The 13,435-nt window shown below is 46.4% G+C and overlaps 2 protein-coding genes across 7 annotated transcripts in view; one reads left to right on the forward strand and one right to left on the reverse strand.

Annotated features, from left to right (window-relative positions):
* The window catches only part of RASAL2 (RAS protein activator like 2), a 365,023-nt gene extending 357,940 nt beyond the window's left edge, over positions 1 to 7,083 (forward strand). For all 6 annotated transcript variants that reach the window (XM_011220942.3, XM_002916183.4, XM_034666768.1 and 3 more), the window contains one exon: positions 1,308 to 7,083. In XM_011220942.3, the coding sequence (XP_011219244.1) occupies positions 1,308 to 1,472 (165 nt within the window). In that variant the 3' untranslated portion in view covers positions 1,473 to 7,083. The remainder of the gene's footprint in view (positions 1 to 1,307) is intronic.
* Positions 7,084 to 7,106: 23 nt separating this feature from the next.
* CLEC20A (C-type lectin domain containing 20A) overlaps positions 7,107 to 13,435 on the reverse strand; it is a 19,163-nt gene continuing 12,834 nt past the window's right edge. The window contains exons 7-9 of the mRNA XM_034666772.1: positions 10,564 to 10,683; positions 9,757 to 9,842; positions 7,107 to 7,901 (exon numbers count right to left, since the gene is read on the reverse strand). Coding sequence (XP_034522663.1) covers positions 7,821 to 7,901; positions 9,757 to 9,842; positions 10,564 to 10,683 — 287 coding nt within the window. The 3' untranslated portion in view covers positions 7,107 to 7,820. The remainder of the gene's footprint in view (positions 7,902 to 9,756; positions 9,843 to 10,563; positions 10,684 to 13,435) is intronic.

The raw sequence follows: 13,435 nt of genomic DNA on the forward strand, positions 1-13,435 counted from the left end.
GCTGTTGTCCATAATGCTTTTGCCTCCAGCATCCCCCAGGGCAGTGGAGGGCAGTGGTCCTCACTCAGCCCCTCCCAGCCCCCACCTGGTGGTGCCTTTCCCAGCAGAGCACCCCGACATGGCCCTGGAGGGCTGCTGCCCGCTAGCAAGGAGCAGCATCCAACCCTCAGCCCTTCCCATCCTCTCTGCACCTCACCATGACCCGCCTTACCACACTTTTCCTAGGGTAAATTCAGACACTCTAGGGGAGGAGAGCTCCTTTTGGCTTTGGGGGTTGTTCCTCACATATTTTTTCTTTTTAATTTCATGGACATAGGTGAAGACCACCCCTCTCAGCTTTAGCCTCTTTTCTGAAAAGTGACAACTTCATGTTGGAAAAGTTCTGGAATGATCTCCCTACCTGCTGAAACTAAGATTAGGGTTTCTCTCCTAATCTTTGTGATACTGATAATATTTTGATGGGATGATTTTTTTTCTTAAACTTAGTTGAGCCTGCTTTCCTTTAGATTGCCATATTTTGGTGGGGGGGGTGCTTTTTTCTCTCTTGGGTTTTTTTTTTTCCCCCAGAGACTCAAAAGTAAAATGAAAGCAATCTCCTTATTGGGTAGCTTTCCTGGAGTAACTCTGAGCTGGAATGAGTCGAGGAGCTTGTGTTCTCTGTTTGTTTTCATGTGTTATGTTTATGGCATCCCCCTTTGGCCACATCTCCCTTCCCACATTCAAATGACCCCTTGGTCTGAGCTTCTGGCTGCTTTTTCCCCTCTTGCTGTTGCATCCTTACTTTGTTGGTGACTAGAAACTGCCACCATGTATTGTTTTAATTTTGAGCACAATGTGAATTCTTTCCAAATGTGACTGATATGCCCTCTTGAGGGGCCGAGAACCCATAGAGCACATGCACTTTGTGAAATGAAACCTCTGGTGCTTCTTTCTTTGCCACCTAATTTCTATGTTTTAATTTTGACCCAAAGCACTTACTACCATAAAGCAGCTTGACACCCCTGTTGCACAGTCTGAAGTAACACATGGTGTCTCGTTCACATCATCCTAGCATCCCGAGGGATTATTAATAACCACTCCTGCTGTGCTGAAAGGAAAAAAGAGAGAGAAAAGAAACACAGACCCCTTGGGCTCAGGGGAAGCCAAACCTGAGTAGTGCGCAGAAAGAGGCAGAGACGTTCCATTTGTCTGGGAAGCATCATGCGTACTGCTGTTTGATAGAAAGCACTAGAACATTCATTCAGTGGAGCATTACCGTGCGGCATCCTGCACGCAGCCTGAATAAAGCCCCCATTGGTGTGTTACAGGAAAAGCGGATCGTGTCCCTGGACTCGGCCAACACCAGACTGATGAGCGCGCTGACGCAGGTGAAGGAGCGCTACAGCATGCAGGTCCGCAATGGCATCTCCCCCACCAATCCCACCAAGCTTTCCATCACGGAGAATGGTGAATTCAAAAATAGCAGCTGCTGACGGCCTTTGTGAGCACGCAGACTGTGGGAGGAGACAGAAGGAAATGTCCCCGCTCTCCTGTCCCAGCCCTCTCCCCGACCCCACCAGGTTTACAGAATGTTGCTACTTCCGAACAGCAGAGTGGCGAGACACTCTGGGATGAAGAAAGGAACCTTGTCTTTCAGGGCATAAGGCTGAGACTTCCAAGGTCGATGCTTTCCCCCCATGTCTCTATGTACATAGGGAACTTAGTTCTGGGCCATGTACAGAAAATACCACTGTAATATACCAAAAGGAAGTGAATAATGTAGATTACCTTTTTAATTATTACTATTTTTATTATTGTTTTCCTCTTGTTGAAAGCACTGCAGTTGTTAGAGGAGGAAGAAGTAGGAACAATGTGTGAATGAGAAATGAGCCCAGGGGCTCGGTAGGTAGCGACCAAGTGTCTTATCAGATAGAAGCACGTGGAGTGCAATAGGACATTGTCAGAATGAATTTTTCAGGGATTCATCTGCCAGTCTAAAAATCCCACTCTGCTCCCCTTGTCCTTTAGGAGAACATGCAAATACCAAGAACCAAACAAAACAATTGAACCCATTGATCAAGCAGGACTGGTTCTGGATGGACAGCTAATCTGATTTGGGGATACACTGTTTCAGAAAATACAGATAAGAGCTGTTGCATCAAAACTGGACTTTAGGAGTGGTTTCTACTAAACTCCTGTTGATGTTTATTTCCTTCTGTCTAGAGCAGATGGGAATTTTCCATTTTAGATAGGGGGCTTTTTTAACCCCAGTTGTAATAAAGGGTGTTCTTTTTCCTCTTTAGAGTTTACAGAACTATAAATATTTGTGTCTCTGCATACCATCTTCATCTCCACACACCCACTGCCCTTTCCTCCCCCACAGTGGGAGCAGTCTTCACCACCAGGGTTCACTCTCCCCTGGAGAGGTTGTTCAAATATGCTGTCCATAAGCCATCCAAAATAAACACCCTTTCTTCCACACAGAAAAAGGGCTAATCATACCATAGCAGGAATCTCTGAATATTTCCTATTAAAAAAATTTTTTTTTTCTATTTGTAACTTACAGTTTTTGTTTGGGATAAAGATTTTATCCATTGTACTAGCAAATCTCTAGGCAGGGTAATTTTATCTCAGTCTTTAGCTTTTAAATGGCTTCTAATTTCCTCACTAAAATTTGGAAAGGAAACCCAGATCCGAAGCACGGCTGTCTTAAAAGTCATAATTCCACTTATAAACAAAGAAAAGTTAAAGTGCAAGGACCATGCGTTCCATTTGTTACTGCCATGCTCTTCATAGATTTGGCAATAATGACTCAGTTTCACCAACTGTCATCCTTGGCTTTATTGTAGGACACAAACAGTCGTGGAAGTTAATTTACTTGCTTTTTTCCAGAGGTGTGAAATGTCATCTTGAATGCAAACTTGATTATCAGAAGTATGGAATGTTACGTGTTAAAACAGACATTATATATACAAATATATATACATATATACTCACACATATGTACATATAACTGCACAAATAGGAAAAGTTCATGCCCTCTCTGCTGTCAGATATAACGTTAAAAGGGTTTTGAATCTCTTTAAGCAAGATCTAAGCAGTTCTTTTTCCTGAGAAAGCAACAACATTTCTCAAATAAGTTAAGGATGTTTATTTTAAATTATAAAATGTAAGGAAATTTTTTAAAAAGAAAAGGAAAAGGGGAGAGGGAGAAAACAAAGACCCGAGGGAGCCCCAAGCACGGAGTGAGTGTTTCTACATAAGACAATATTATAAGGAAACAGGAGAACACTTACTGTGTCCTCTGCGGGGTGAAGCCCAGCCTCGACATCTGGAAATAGCCTCCCAGTCACGGCACCCAGCTTGCACTCGGGCCTCCTGAGCACTGCCCTCTCCCAGGTGGATCTCTGTTGGACCTTGCATCTCAGCAACCTCCCAACAGTCCCCAACCCACAGCCTTTTAAAACATTTCCCTTCATCATCTTCTCGTTTCTGCCAATCAGAGCTGTAAATCAGCGGCTGCTCATCTGCTTATCTGATCTACGGTTTTCACGCCCTCGGATTTTTGGCATTTGGTTAATTTCTTGACCCCCAGTAGCTGTTTTACAAACTCTTCCCTCTTCCCTCTAAGCTTAGGGCACACTGTGGTCAAAATCACTTACTTTAAAAGGAAAACCATCTTACTAATTCTGAAGGTGCCCTGTGTTGGGGGGGGGGGTGTAAACATAGGTGTCCTCGTTTAGAGCTCTTCTCAGCTCCAGTCATGTTTAATCCGTTCTTTGTAAAGCCTTCCATTGGGCTACAGAAAGCCTGGTAAAAGAAGTGTCAGTCTTAGTGGCCTTAAATGTGTAACTTGGGTGATGTCTTGCATTGAGGTTTGGAAGCTCAGAAGTGTTAGTTATGGATGACAGAGGGCTGATAAGCTTACCTGTATTGGGGGTTGGGGGAGACACAAAAAACCAGATATGCTTTTGATGGCTGCCTATATCTTGTTGGCATAGTGGGATCCCCGTAGAGGGCTGCCTACTCTGGAAGATTTAATGCCCACAATGTTGGAAACATGATGCAGCCCTCTCTTATCAGGTTATCTTGAATGAAGAGAAAAGAGTAAAAAAAAAAAAATCAAATTAGAAGTAAGCTAGAAGTTCAGATTTGTTGCCAGATATTAAATTTTAGATTATCGTTTGAGCCTCTTCCCATCCAAACATTTTTCTGAGTATGTCTTTAGAGCAGCTGCCATCTGTAGAACTTACTCGGAAAGGTTTTTGAAGTATGGAAGACTGCAGCAAACAGCTGATAATTTTTATGGAGGTATTGCTTAATTTGGCTTTTCTTCAGCCCAAAAAACTACATCCAGATGTCCTGCGGGGAGGAGGGCCTGGTCGAGGAGAGGCAGGCGGGTTCAGGTAGCTGTGACCCACTCCTCCTTCAGCCACACACACCCCACATCGCGGGCTGCAGCCTGGAGCGCGGTCCGGTGGAACTGGGAGTTCAGGTGTAGTGCTTGTCTAAGCTGATAGCAAGACTTGGCTATTCACAAGGACAGTGTGGGTAGGATTTAGGAATTCAGGAAAGCACTTTCTTTCATACTCCCTTTTTATATCACTGGAGCAACAGGCTTTCTGGGCCTAAGCAGCAGAAAGAGTGACATTTCCATCAGGTCCTCACGTTGCCCGAGTCTCTACGACATAAGCCGCGACACGGGAGATGACATCTAGGTAACTAGAGTAGACACTTGAGTGCCCGCCGTGTTGCAGGCGCTCTCACCGAGGTGCTGTCAGAGGCCAGGGCAGCCCGTTCACGAGGAGAATGCAGGAGGATGAGCTCATCGTGCTGTCTTTGCTGTTTGTTGTCTTCACTTGGTCTAGAGCTGGTCCCAAGTCGTTTTCTCTGCTCTGCTGCCACCTTTCCCTGTGATGTTGTTGGACAGTGAAGGAAAGAGTAGGAGTTTCTGTCTCCGATGCTGTGTGACCTTGAGAATTTGCTGGACTTTAAAAGTAAAGCTTTCCAGATCTTAGTCGACCTCAGCCTTTGTTCATGGAGCTCTGGCTCTCTTGGCCCCTGGCTCTCAGTCTGTCCTCAAGAGGTGCCCCAGGGAGGGAGCAGTTCTTCTTCGGACGTCCCAGGGCAAGACCGTGGCCATCACATGAGTTTGCATTAGTATTTGCTTTGCCTTCCGCCTAGATTGAGTTCTAGTTATCTGCAGTTTGGAATTCTGAGAAGGCTGGTTGTGGCAACTTGGGGAAGGAACCTAAGTCCCATGCGACCTGGAGCGAGGCTGGACACCAGACTAGACTTGTCACTGGGCCTGACCCAGCCACTCCTCAGTCCAAGCCACCGCCTCAGTCATTGTCAGCTACCCCCCTGGGGGCCACCTTCCCCTACAGATTGTGGAAACCAAAAGGGCATTCTCCATTCCCCTTCCCCTTCTCAGGTCTCGTGTGAAATCACCTGCTTGCCCCAATAGTAAATAGTTGCCTTCCCACCCATTACCTGAGGGCCAAGAATTTGGGATACTTTGTGCTTATCAGTGTATCAGTTGGAAGAACCTATTTTACTGGTCTTTTAAAAGCAAGATATGTTGGGGTGTTGAATTTTTAAGTAGAACCTCTTTCCATGTTCCAGGGATTGTTATTAGTTCTAGAAGCATTCTCTTGTTGTCATGACCCAGTTATGAATTCTCTTGAGTTTAGGAAGGACAAAAGTGGTGAAATTTGCATAAAGACAGAATATCTTATGAGGAGTGAAAGAACGTGAGGAAGATACATGAGCCAAAAGGGGACTGATGTACAGCAGCCTCTCAGTAGCCCGAAGGTTCGAGGAAGCAGCATTTATATTATACCCTTTGCCCAATCTTCAAATACACAGATCGTTGGAAAGGCAGACTGCAGACAACACATGCACAGCCACACAAAACACACAATTCCTAGGGCTTCCCTTTTCTGAATGTTAGTCCATCTTACAGAACAGTGGTTCCCAGACTTTCTTGAGCTTTGTAGGTTTTGTGCTCTCATTTGTTAGATGTTATGACCATGATTCGTTCCTCTTTAAAATGTACCATATGTGTTATATGTATATATAAGTTAAAGTGACTTGAAATTGGTTTGGTCTGACATCGTCTCAAGAATCCTAGATACCGTCCTTGATACCATGCGGGTCATAGGAAGAAAGATGAATATCACTGATCTGAGGGTAGGTTCCAGAAAGAAGGAGCTTTGGTTCCTGGTCAGACTCCTCAGGTGTTTGAGAAACCAAGCAAGCAGGATCCGGCAAAGACAGCGAGCCACCCCAGCAGCGCAAAGTGGCCGTTCTGCCCGCGTGTCAGCCTGCATTTTCATGTCCTACTCCTTTCTTCTTTTTCATTCAAATGCCCTCGTGTTCCACTAGGAAATGTTTTCATTTGGGACCTAAGACCAGATTTATCTGTTGTTGTAGAAAGATTTCCACAGAAGCTGTGTTGTAGGGGCCTTCATCATCTGTGGGAGCGGGTTCAAATGTTCATGTATAAATACCGTATTTATGTCATTTCCAAACTCCCAAGGGAGAAATTTCAGTTCCCAGGTCACCAAAAGGTTAAAATACTAATTGACTCAATGACCACTATCCTGCAGAAAAGTGGGAATAAATTAGTAAAGGTTAAATTTTGACTGGTGCTTAGATATTTCCTAGTGACTTTAGAATTAACCCACGCAGACAGCAGCACACTAACCTGAGTCACACCTGTGAGGCATTTACCTTCTAAATTTGATTCTTTTTTTCATCTCCAGGGCCTTAATAAGAATGTGTTAATACACATGACTATTTTACAATGATAGCTCTAAATAATTTATTTTTTATTTCAAGAAAGAGAAATACACCTTAGAAAAACAAAACCCGAGATTTTATTTTATTTTTAAAGCCATATTTTTGTGCTGGTAGCACTTAGATTGTTCCATATGTGAGATCCATATCTGCATTTCATTACCTGGGTTTGTTCTAAAGAAGATTTATTTTTGTTCTGTGAATAATTTTTGATGGTTCTTGTACATGTACAGATATAGATACGTTTGAGGTCTTTTATTGATATTCCTACAAAGAATACAAATAAACTTTAAACATTTCAGACTAAAGTTGCTACTGTATTTGACCTATTTACCACCTTACTTCTAGCATGTAACTGGGTGATTAGAACACTTGGAGAAAAACCAGAAAGGAAATGTATGCAGGAACATTCTTCTGAGGTTATATTTTTTTTTCTGAAGTTATAGTTTAACACTAAGAACAACGTTGTCAGAGAATTTCCCAATTCCCAATATTTAAAAAATATTTACACGTAGTAGGACAAATAGCTCACATTAATATGTTGTATTGTGATGATGCCCTTAGCTCCTCATTCTGGAACACTTGACGTCTCTTTAATAGCTCGTGGCTCAGAAGGAAAGTGTCCTCCACGTCATTTGGAAGCGTAGCCTCACTCAGCTTCCCAGCCCTCTACTGTCCTCTCTTAATTCCCCAGGTAGATTAATGGGGTTTGTTTCAGGATTTTTGTTGCTTCGTTGGGGTTTTTTGTTCTTGTTTGCTTGTCATTCTCTAGGTTACTGTCCCCAAATGCTTCCATCTGCTTCTGCATACCTATTTCATTCTATAAAATCCAGGAAGGCCACTTTTTTTCTCCTAGGTAGTTTTCTTTTGTGCGAGGTGCAGGTCTGAAATTCTACCAATTAGCCTCTTCATATAGCTGGAGTTATTTCTAAAAGCCTGGAACAAATGTGCAGTCTGCTACTAGGAATTAAAAGACTAAAATTCGCTCAAAATCCAGAGAAGATCGTGCGAGAAGAAGACTGCAGATCCGTTGACATGGGCTATTTTTTGTTTACTTCGAAGCCAACCCATTTCAGTCTGAATTGCTCGTGACCTAATGTAAGCTTTAAGACTTCTTGGATCTGAAACATCAAAAAGAGAGAAACTGCCGTTGCTATCTTGTGACCTCCTGGCCTAAACTGCCCACCTCTACCCTTTATGTCCAGCCATGCCCTTTATTTTTTCTTAGCCCTGCTCCAGCTGCCTGCCTTTTGTCCTTAGCACCTTCCCTAATGGGAAAGTACATAAATCAATTTGGTTAGGACACTACGACCACCACCACACAGACCCCCACAGCCCCGGGGGCAGGGGTGGGGGGGTGGAGTCTGATGACAAATGGGACTAAAACAAATTATTTAACCAGTGCTTCTCAATCCTGCTCATCAGAAACACTACCGAACTTTGAAATCAGAAAAGAGGGGGGATGCCTCTTGAGCACCACCACCGACCAATTAACTCTCCCTCTCTATGGATTGGGGTTGAGCTCTTTTTCCCACTTCCCCCAGGGGATTCTAACTTGAGTTGGGGTTAACAACCACTAGTCCGTGGTAAGCCCTGAGCACTGTGTCTGTCTGCCACCATGTTTCTCTGTCCCTGTCCCTGTCCCTGGAACTGGGGTAAGCTCACTCCAGGTGTTTCATCGCCTTCTGTGTGGAATTTAAAATGCTGCTTAAACTAATAATATATGCTGTACCTTCCTACACACAGACACACATTGTGCCCACCTTTTCCATCCTTTAAGTCTGTGAGGTAGAGATTCTCTCCATTAATAGGGAATAGATACATCTTACCAAAGGTGGAATTCCCTGTTTTGACTCCCAAGTTTCCCATTATTGGCTTTACTTTAAAACAGAAGGAAGATGATTTCTGGTTTGGTTCCCCCCACCCACCAAAAAAAAAAAAAGGGGGGGTCCTTGACTTTTGAAAACCTACTACTCAGCACTGCGGTCTTATTACTTGAACGTCTACTAAGAAAATTACCAGATGTTGAATTGCATCATTTGCACCTGTTCTTCTTTCAATAGCAAAATGCACTGAAAACTTTCTAGTTCCTCTCCCCAGTCCCCGGCAGGCCAGTGCATGTATCCACGTGCGCGCGCGCACACACACACAATACACACTACTGTTCTTTCCAGACACTTGAGTTTATGAGGTTTTAGAATGAGTGGCCTGGGTGCTGGTTCTTTGGCCGGTGAGTAAACTGCAGTAAGCTACCAGATAAATGCCAATCTGTTGTCTTTTTTTATGATTTGGTTGTATGACCTATAAGGAACTCTCTAGCTCTGACATCTACGGTTATTATCTGGTATAACTGAAAAATGTGCCCTTCAGCCATATTCGAAAATCAGTTTAAGGCTTCCGTTGCAATATTTGGAAACAATTCTTCCTCTTCACAATGTCCTACCTTATAATCCTTTAAAAGAACAGAGGGTGGTGGGGGGAGCCTGGAACAAATGTATATTCAGAACAATAATGTTTATAGTAACAGCTAATGTTTGTGTTTATCAAGCGCTTACTACGTGCCAGTTTGCTAAGCACTTTATATGGAACGTTTCACTTCATCATAATACCAACCATATGCGGTAGGTTTTGTTGGCCCTAATTCCTGAGGAAACTGATACACAGAAAGATTAAGTTATTTGCCCAAGGTCACACAACTAACAAGTAGAAAGCCAAGACCCTAATTCAGGTCCTTCTGACTATGCTGTCTTGATTAAAAAAAAAAAAAAAGGGCTTAGGAAAAAATGTTAGAGTAAGAAAAAGATCTAAACTCTCAGCACATGCACCAGCCTGTCACCATGAGCCTGAGCGATGGCAATAGGAACAGAGGAGCTAATTTTCCAAAGCTCTTTCTCTAGGTATGTTGGTTCCCACAGCACTGCCTGGCATTGTCAAGTCATCTGACCCATCAACATCAGAAGTGGTCTGAAATCTCACCTCCCTCAAAAATTGGTCTTTCATATCTTCCGGGTCCATCAGAGCTGGGATGGTAAAATCTGCTTTCAGGATTCCAAAGAGTTGCCCTGGAAAAGAAAGTACCATCTGGCTCAGGGAAATTTATCCTCTTGCCACTTGGAAACTTCAGTTCTTAGCAGGCAGGATGGCCCCCAGTGGATGCCATAGATGCCACCGGTGATTTCGGATTTCAAAAAGGAAGAAGAGAGAAGCTGCCGCGGGAGGAAGGCTCAGCCTCAGGCCGCTGGGGGCAATGCCAGCTCCCCCATGCCGGCCGCCCACAGCCGTCACTGTGTCTCCGGTGTTCTCCTTTCTAACGAATCCTGTCTGTCTCTCCGGTGTTCTCCTCCTTTCTAACGAATCTCTTCGGTAGGTACTGCACACCACGCGGGAAGTACTCCGCTCTCCCTGGACCCACATTTTAGAGCCCAGCTCCACCCCAGAAAACTCCGAGGAGGTTCTCCGAGCCTGTCCACACGGGAGCGTCGGGCCCTGAGCCCTGCGCTCCTCACAGGAGGGCGGCCGCGCGCCAGCGCCCGTAGTCTGTGAAGTACCGTCGCGTGGTTATGTCAGCGGGTGCGCGCGACGCCCCCGGGCGCTGGCAGGGCAGACCGAGCAGGGGGCTCGCGAAGGGAGGGGGCTCGCGCCCGGCTCCCGGCCTTGTTCTGCCCCCGTTGCCCTCCCCACGTTGCACGCCATCTTTCCCGAAGCTTCCCGAACGAAGCGTTCAAGGGCCCGGGAAGGAGCGGCTGTCCCCAGCGAACGGCCCGCTGCTGAGGAGGCGGCTACCTGATGCGGCGGCCGCGGCGGTTTCTTCAGACTCTGGCCGTCGAGCTGAGCTCAGAGCTTGGGCCTGCGTGCCTGGGGCCGTCCCTCTCCTCTGGTTGCCGGTTCCTCCAGGGGCCGCAGCTGCAGGAGCGGAGAGGAAAGGGGTCGGGAGCAGGGGGTCTGAGCTAGACGCCAGGCATGGGCGCGGCTGCAGAGACCAGCAGGTGGGGAAGCTCAGTCCCGGCCAAACCCTGACTGACGCCCTCGGGCCGCGCGCAGTCCCTGGGTTCCTCCACCCCGTTCTCAGAGTCCCTGACACCAGCGGGGGGGCGGGGGGGCGGCTTGCGCAATACGACGGGAATCCGCCCCAGTAGCCAGTGCTGTCCTTCAGTAGGCCCTACCCCGAGGGGCCCGATGCCCTCATGTCTGCCAGCTTCACAGAGACCCCACTGGGGCAGCCAGGGACCCCCGACATTTCAGTCAAGAGGTTGCACTTCAGGGCGCCTGGTGGCTCAGCGGGTGAAGCACCAGCCTTCGGCTCAGGTCACGATCCCAGGACCCTGGGATCAAGCCCCGCATCTGGCGCCCTGCTCAGCGGGGAGTCTGCTTCTCCCTCTGCCTCTGCCCCTCCCGCACTCATTCTCTCTCTCTCTTTCTCAAACAAATAAAATATTAAAAAAAAAAAAAAAAGGTTAGCACTTCAGACTCAACCTATTCCAAAACCACGAGGAGCCTCCCCTCAGCAACCTCCTCTCCCCTGCACGGCTGCCCATCCACTGAGGCCCAGGAGCCCAGGTACCCTCAGCTGCTCCCTTACTCCCTCTCACACTCAGTCACCAAAGTCCTGTCAGTGCCTTGCAGATGTCATTTTTTTCCTTCCAAATATGGAAATAGCCATATTGCTTTTGTGGTGTATTATTGTAAAATACTGAAACAAAAGTACTCCCTCCCCTGACCCAGGGACAACTGCTGTTCAGTTTGTTACAAAATATTCTTCACACACTTGAGTTTTTTTCATTTAAATGCATCAGGATCTACCTTCTTCTCTTTAGAGGCTGCAGTCGTTCACTGAATGTACCGTACCTTATCTAACCCCCCTGCTTTCCTAGACATGAGATTGCCTCCAGTTTCTCACTGTAATAACGCTACAAGAGACGGCCCGCGTGTGCAGGGTGCTCAGGTGTGTGTGTGTGTACTGTTGTTTCTTAGTAAAGTCCCCAAAACAGGACGTCTGTATGGGGTATGGGTATGCACGTCTCAGAACTGACATGCTGCCGGAAGGCTAGGCTAGCACCACCCTCCCCTCCCATCCTGGGTCTGGGATCACTGATTTTCCCACATTCGCACCAGCATTATCACCCCTTTATCAATTTATCACTTGCCAAACTGGTGAGTAAAAATGTTATTTTAAGGGGCTCCTCTGTGGCTCAGTCAGTTTAAGCGTCCAACTTGATTTCGGCTCCAGTCATGATCTCAGAGTCTTGAGACCGAGCCCAGAGTCGGGCTCCGTGCTGGGCGTGGAGCCTGCTTAAGAGTCTCTCTCTCTCTCTCTCCCACTGCCCCTCCCCCTCCTCAAGAAAAATCATTTTAAAATTGCATCTTGGGGCGCCTGGGTGGCACAGCGGTTAAGCGTCTGCCTTCGGCTCAGGGCGTGATCCCGGCGTTNCGTCCAACTTGATTTCGGCTCCAGTCATGATCTCAGAGTCTTGAGACCGAGCCCAGAGTCGGCTCCGTGCTGGGCGTGGAGCCTGCTTAAGAGTCTCTCTCTCTCTCTCTCTCCCACTGCCCCTCCCCCTCCTCAAGAAAAATCATTTTAAAAATGCATCTTGCTTTTAGTTTGTATTTCTGTGACTCAACGAACAAAGCTGAGCATTTTTAAAAAGGTGTTTGTATTTACATTTCTTCAATCACTGCCACTTGTAAACGATGTAAAACTAATTCCCTCATGTCCCTCCNTGCATCTTGCTTTTAGTTTGTATTTCTGTGACTCAACGAACAAAGCTGAGCATTTTTAAAAATGTGTTTGTATTTACATTTCTTCAATCACTGCCACTTGTAAACGATGTAAAACTAATTCCCTCATGTCCCTCCTCATGCTGCGGGCCTACGCTCCGCCTCAGTCCCATGTACCACCTGGTGCAACAGCCTTTCCCCACAGTGCCCTTCCTGCCTCTCCAAATGCCGCCTTCTTTCCCCACCCAAAGCACAGTCCATTTATTTCATGAAATGAATAGATGTATAAAATTCAGAAACACCGAACAGGAGAAACACTCATAGTCTCATCACCTGAATATAACCACTGTTCACATTNTCATCACCTGAATATAACCACTGTTCACATTTTCACACATTTCCTTCCAGCCTTTTCTTCCAAGCATGGGTGGTTGTTTACTCTCAGTGTTGTTGTGAGTGTGCTCCATGTATTATGTTGAACTGTGCCTTTTTCCTCTCGTACTCCAATGCATGCATCGTCCCGGGTCATTACACCTGCCCTGCTTCTATGAACTACAGCGCTGAGCCTTTTGCTCCCTTGCTGGATGCCTCTGATGCCTCTGCAGACAGATGGCGGGGTCACGTCCTTCAAACTCTGCCCGTCTTTCCCTCTTCCGGTCACTCCCTTCCCAAATACGCAGCCTCCACTCGGGTCACATCAGACTGCCTGTCATTCCCCAAACCACACCCTGTCCTATCCACTTGCCTTTGCAGAAGCCCTTGGTCCCTCTAGAGGGAAGGACGTGCTAGCGTTTGCTGCCTGAAATCCTCCATTAACTTTTTGTCCAATGGCCACCACCTTTCCAGGCAGAGTGAACAGAGCCCTTGGGTCACAATTCTGGCTCAACACTTAGCAACTGTTGTCGCTACTAGTTCCGATTAGACTAAGCTCTTTTAAAAC

The sequence above is a fragment of the Ailuropoda melanoleuca genome, chromosome 8, assembly GCF_002007445.2.
Source record: "Ailuropoda melanoleuca isolate Jingjing chromosome 8, ASM200744v2, whole genome shotgun sequence".
NCBI classification, from domain to species: Eukaryota; Metazoa; Chordata; class Mammalia; order Carnivora; family Ursidae; genus Ailuropoda; species Ailuropoda melanoleuca.